Consider the following 6,134-nt stretch of genomic DNA (forward strand, 5'->3'; position numbering starts at 1 on the left):
AAACTGGTCAAAACTGTAATTTTGTATGAATATTTTATAAACTTTAACAATTTTTATCTCCTAATCCTTCTCAACTTCTCGTTGTCTAGGGTATGTGTAAGGCTTCACCATTATACGGTGAGGTTTCTCTGATGTCACCGACTGAATGTTCGGAAAAAAAAAGAACTAAGATAATGGATATTGGAAATGCAAAGGCTTCTCATAATAGAAGTCATTTATTCATTTTATTCTATTTAAAAAGTAGTAATAGAGCTCGCTAAAAGCCAGTAGAAAACAACATACATGATACAAAGCATAATTATAATCATTGATAGCGCGCTTGTGATTCCAATTAAATGGACACACTACGGAGGACCACTGTCTCCACAGTGAGGCCGGGTCCAAAACCAAATAACACGCCCCATTTCTGACCCTCCCCGGTGGTATTTAGCCCACTTGTAGCCGAATAGTTTCGTAGTTCATCTAGGATAAAAAATCACATCATGGCTGAGTTCGGCTGCTCGTTATATTTTTAACCCAAGCATTGAAAGGAACACTCCGTAGTAAGCTAAATAACCAAGTGAAAAACAGAAATGAATTAAAGTGAAAGTATTGCAAAGGTAAACAGAAATTAAAAACATAATACCGTACGTTCTATTCGAATTTCCAAACGTCAATTGGACTGAAACGTAATGGGTATGGGCTAATATATTATATAGATGGAATGACTGTATAAATTTCAAACACTTAGTAGATTTTAGACCCGTGTCATATACACGGGTTTTATAACAATATTAATATTTAATATAAAAATTTATATACGAAACAAAAAAAAATACTTATACATTAAATGTAAAAATATACTTAAAATTGAATTGACATATTTAAATATACTTAAAAATGAATTGACATATTTAAATGTAAATACCGAATGATAAATCATATCAAAGGTTGGATGGTGTAACACGGTTTTTTTATACAAACTTTTTTCAAAAAACAATATCTTAACTTTGATTATATAATTAACCGAGTTCTCATTGATATCTTGCAAAAAAATAATTTTATTTTCATTAGCCATAATTGTTAAGAACAATAAAAGTAGTAGCTAGTTTGTAAGGTTTTCAATGATTTTGTATGTTGTGATTTTATTTGTAGATTTTTGTTTATATAAGAAGATTTTGTTTCCTAAATACAATTTGATTTTAATTACTAATAACAACAATGATTATCCTATTTATAGTCTGATTACAATTACTAATTTGATAACAGTTAATAATAATAAAATATTGATATAAATATGTAACCTCTCTAACTTTTAGCTATATGTTGTTCTTAGATAAACATTATGCAATAAAATATTCATTATTTTAAAATTGGATTAAAAGTGTAAATTGGTGATGGAAAACCAACAAATATAAATTAATTTAGATATTGAGAGTTGTGATTGGTCAATTGAAGTTATGTCAGTTCCTCTTAACATATATAAAGATTTGGGTTACCCGAATCAAACTAAACCATCTAAATAACGAGCGGATTAAAAGCATACAACGGCGGTTACTTGTGACCTTACCAATTTACCATTATCAATCAGATATTGAATGTGTATTCTAATTCTAATACCATGCCTCTTGTTTTGGACATGATATGATCTCAGGTTCATCTAGTGTTCCACCTTTCATCGGATTGCTCTACATAGTGAATTTCGGACCTATTGCATTCTCTGCAAATTTAGTGTGAGGGTAATATATGAGCTCGAGTTTATCAATCATACGATCAGGTACTTATATATGTAGTTGCTTGAACAAATTAAAGTGATAATAAAATAAAACTTTTATAAATTAATACTTCATAAATCAATATCTCGATAAAATTAATAATTTTGTGAAGTCCCAACTCAAAAGAAATATTGTAAATTAACACTTGATATATTAATGAGGGAAAGTATCCGCGCGTTGCGGCGGTGAAATGGTGGGGGTGATAGGTCATATGAGGTGATAGGTCATAGAGTGTCATAGCCAAATGCCTTAGCCGTACGAATGACATCTCTGATAAAAGAGCATGAAATTTTAAAAACACCCATATAATTTTTATAATTTATCGATGTACGATTTTTGAGATAAAGATTCTGAATGACTCAGGGGAATAAAATGATTTGTGGAGGAGAGTAAAAATGAGTGATTGTGATTTGAAAAAAGATAAAAAAAAAAAAAAAAAAGTGTGAGTGATTGAGATTTAATGGTATTGTAGGAATATTAGGCGATGATATCAAATTAATGGGTAAAAGAGAGGGATAATTTAGACACATCAATCAAGTTCTTTTTTGACAAGAAAAAAAAGGTAAATGCTTTATAAATAATAATTGAAATAACTAGGTATATTAAAAAATTATCCCTATCCCAACTCTATTTATTTAATTATAAGTGAAATGTTCATTTACAAACTTAATTTTTTATGAAAACTAGAAAAATAAATCATAGTCATTCATTTTATTGATCTAATGGCTAAGATTAAATATCCCCTCTTCTCTTTCCTCCTTCCTCTCCAGCCACCACTTTCTATTCCAGCCAACACCATCTCTGGCCACCACCATCACCATCTCCGACCATTACTACCTACCACCGCCACCATCATCTCCGACCACCGCCATCATCCTCCGACGATGGCAACGGCGACCACCATCACCACCACGATCCAGATCTGTCTTTTTTTCTCTTCTATCCACGGCGCCGGCTCCGACAACAAGGGCGGAGCCCGTACCGTATCTAACCGCCACCATCTCTTGGATCGTCGCCCATCAAATCCATACGATTCTCATATGTGTCCCTTGACGGTCAGTTTAGACGGATAAGGGCCACTGGCCCGTACTGTATCTACCCGAAAACGAACCCGATTCTCGCCGGAAAAGTCGCCGCCGTCGCCGATGATGAAAAGAGCTTTTTTTATCTGAATCAATTTGAAAACCCGATATTTGGGGATGTTTCCGCCGCCGGAGATATCGCCGGTTTTCTAGAAAACGCGATTTGAGGAGGGAGGGAAGAGAGAGAAAGCAGATCTTGATCTTGAAAATAAATGGTTGAGATTAGTTTTTTAGTTTTCACAAATTTTGATGTTTTCAAATGATTTCATAATTAAAGGTTTTAGTGTAATTTGTTTATTTCCGGACTGAACTGTTTACCAGAAACACATGACTAGAAGAAATGCTTCTTAGAGTAGATGTTAACATGAGAAGGTTATATTTGCTATAGCTTAAAAAAAATACAAATTCTGAAATTAATCTTAATTCAAAAACAAGCATCAAACTGAGAATACTAAATACGTCTACTTTACTTTGATCTCATCAACTTATATGTGCTATAACGTAACTCAGTGCCGGCTCATCAACTTATATGTGCTATAACGTAACTCAGTGCCGGCTCAAGAAATTGAGGGGCCTTAAAGCGAAATTTATTCTGATGGCCTAATTAATTATTATACAAAACAGAAGAAATAAAAAAAAAAGTACCTTGATATTGTGAAAGGCACTGGCACTACTGCTAGTCTACTGCCTTCTGGTGGTTCCTTCCCCCCTTTTTATTATGAAGACATAGCAATAGGTTTTACTTTATGAATGAAATAGCCCAAATGGCCAATATTTATACTATTAAGCCCACTCTACAAAATATGGAGGCCCAAGAAAAATGGGGGCCCAAGCGGCTGCTTATCTATTGTCAAGTATCAAGCCGGCTCTGCGCCGTAACTATAAAAATACAAAATTTGATATTAATCTCAATTAAAAAACAAGCATCAATCTATATGTCATCCATCGTATCTGAATACTTGAACTAATATGCAGCAAATAATAAAAGGTAATAGAAAAGCAACAGGGTAAGACATGATGCTTCATATATCTAAATTTCACTCGGTCCAAGACTACTTATCAATCACACAGCTATACATATATACAAAGAAACTGTTATTTGATTCAGATATTGGATATTGAAAATCAAAGGCTTCTCAAATAAGTCATTTATTCATTTTATTATCTTTAAAAGTTGTAATAGAGCTAAAAAGCCCGGTAGAGCAACATACAGGATATAAAGCATAATAATAATAATAATCATAGATAGCGCGCTTGTGATTCCAATTAAATGGACACACTACGGAGGACCACTGTCTCCACAGTGAGGCCGGGTCCAAAACCAAATAACACGCCCCATTTCTGACCCTCCCCGGTGGTATTTAGCCCACTTGTAGCCGAATAGTTTCGTAGTTCATCTAGGATAAAAAGAACAGAAGCACCCCACATATTGCCGTATTCACTAAGCATCTGTCGTGAGGCTCGTAGCTTATCGGGCTGAAGGGCTAGTTTCTGCTCCACTTGGTCCAAGATTGCAGGTCCACCTGGATGCATAGCCCAAAAAAGTGAATTCCAATTAGAAATGCCCAAGGGTGCAAAGGCTTCAATCAAACTGTTTTCAATGTTCTTCGAGATAAGTCTTGGAACGTCTTCACGGAGATGAAATATAAGCCCAGCCTCACGTAAGTTTACGTTAATTGCACTCTCACTATCAGGAACAATTGTTTGGGCCACATAAATAAGCTCAAAAAGTGGTTTTTCGACATCTAGCAATGGGTCAGACCCTAGAATGATGGCAGCTGCACCATCACCAAACAAACCCTGCCCAATAAGGTTATCAATATGGGCTTCATTAGGCCCACGAAAAGTTACAGCAGTGATCTCCGAGCAAACAACCAGGACACGGGCCCCCTTGTTGTTCTCCGCTAAGTCTTTAGCTAAACGAATGGCTGAACCACCGGCAGAACAACCTTGCTGGTAGAGTACAAAGCGTTTTACAGACGCATCTAGGCCAAGGAGTCTTGTGAGTTGGTAATCCGCTCCTGGCATGTCAACGCCACTTGAGGTGCTAAAAACTAAGTGGGTGATCTTCGACTTTGGCTGACCCCATTCCTTGATCGCCTTAGTTGCCGCTTCTTCGCCAAGCTTTGGCACTTCCACCAAAGCTATATCTTGTCTTTCGTTCAGGGACGGCGCCATGTAAGCACATATATTCGGTTTCTCCTTCAAGATTTCCTCGGTCAAGTACATGTATCGTGTTTTTATCATAGATTTATCACCTAATTAAAAATACACAGCAGCATTTAGATTAGAAAACCATGCATATATATTTTAATTAGAAAAAAAAATTTAATAATACATTGAAGTTATGTATATATCACTCACAAATGCGCTCAAATTTCTTTTTAAGGTCTTTCAAGCCATCACTTTTTGTAACACGGAAGTAGTAATCTGCAAACGTGCTTTGGAGCACACGATTAGGAGGTGTAGCAGTCCCAATGGCCAATATTGCCGCTGGGCCTTCAGCTTGTTGCGCCTTTCTGAATTCATTTTGGCTTGACATATTCGGGCAATTGCTTGAATTAATTGAGAATTAATTCCGTGTGGTGAGTGATGAGTCTCGGTCTATGCTGGGCCGTTATATATATAGCCAAAATAGCCCAAAATGTATACGTATAATTCGATAGTATGTAATTTTTAGTGTTTTATTTGTACGGGTGGCGGGCATACTTTTTGTTGAGTCAACCTATATCAACTTAGATTAATTTGTTGGTGACAACAGTTACAAAAATCCTTCAATTTTTAAAACGTGGAGTAGCAGCAGCCCAAGGGGGATCCCCCACTTAATTAGGATATAATATCGACATCAGCTAGCAGCCCTGACTTCAAGTAAGTATCTTTTGTTCTACCTCTTTATCATTAGATTCTTTGTGTATGTATCAAAAAACATCTGTGTAAAATCCACATCCCTTATTTCAGAAAGCAGCCGCTAGCTGGCTTGACGAAAAATACAGGAACAGCCCCTTATTACTGTTACGTTATTGATACTAGATTTTAAACCCGTATCAAATACACGAATTTATTAAATGGTCAATATAAGATAAATAATATATGCAAGACAAAAATACTTATAGGATAAAATGTGAAACAATAGTTTTAAAAATTTGAGATACTCAAATAGTGAAATGTAAATACTTAATGCTAAATCAAATGGTTAAAAAAATCACATATCTTCTTTCATCTTTTGCAATACTTATTTGTAGACGACATTCGTAGTAGTGTTTTTTGTCTTCCCATCCTTGTCGCATATCAGCACCTT

General features: G+C 35.3%; 1 protein-coding gene across 2 annotated transcripts; it reads right to left on the reverse strand.

Moving 5' to 3' along the window:
• Window positions 1-276: 276 nt before the first annotated feature.
• On the reverse strand, window positions 277-5,414 carry LOC122605403 (chalcone synthase 2-like). 2 transcript variants are annotated; one of them, XM_043778351.1, is made up of 3 exons: window positions 5,201-5,414; window positions 4,234-5,094; window positions 277-462 (listed from the first exon to the last, which is right to left on the reverse strand). In XM_043778351.1, exons 1-3 carry the CDS (start codon window positions 5,376-5,378, stop codon window positions 332-334), a joined length of 1,170 nt encoding a protein of 389 aa, XP_043634286.1. In that variant the 5' UTR covers window positions 5,379-5,414; the 3' UTR covers window positions 277-331. The 2 variants fall into 2 exon arrangements, with proteins under 2 accessions (XP_043634286.1, XP_043634285.1); XM_043778350.1 differs by lacking the exon at window positions 277-462 and having other exon boundaries at window positions 3,970-5,094.
• Between the last annotated feature and the right edge of the window lie 720 nt (window positions 5,415-6,134).

Source organism: Erigeron canadensis, chromosome 6 (assembly GCF_010389155.1).
Source record: "Erigeron canadensis isolate Cc75 chromosome 6, C_canadensis_v1, whole genome shotgun sequence".
Taxonomy (NCBI): domain Eukaryota; kingdom Viridiplantae; phylum Streptophyta; class Magnoliopsida; order Asterales; family Asteraceae; genus Erigeron; species Erigeron canadensis.

Coding starts and splice junctions, on each gene's coding strand:
- LOC122605403 (XM_043778351.1), bottom strand. CDS start 5,378: ATGTCAAGCCAAAATGAATTCAGAAAGGCGCAACAAGCTGAAGGCCCA. Junction 5,095..5,200: donor AAAGAAATTTGAGCGCATTT/GTGAGTGATATA, acceptor ATTTTTAATTAG/GTGATAAATCTATGATAAAA. Junction 463..4,233: donor TTCTGTTCTTTTTATCCTAG/ATGAACTACGAA, acceptor TTTTTATCCTAG/ATGAACTACGAAACTATTCG.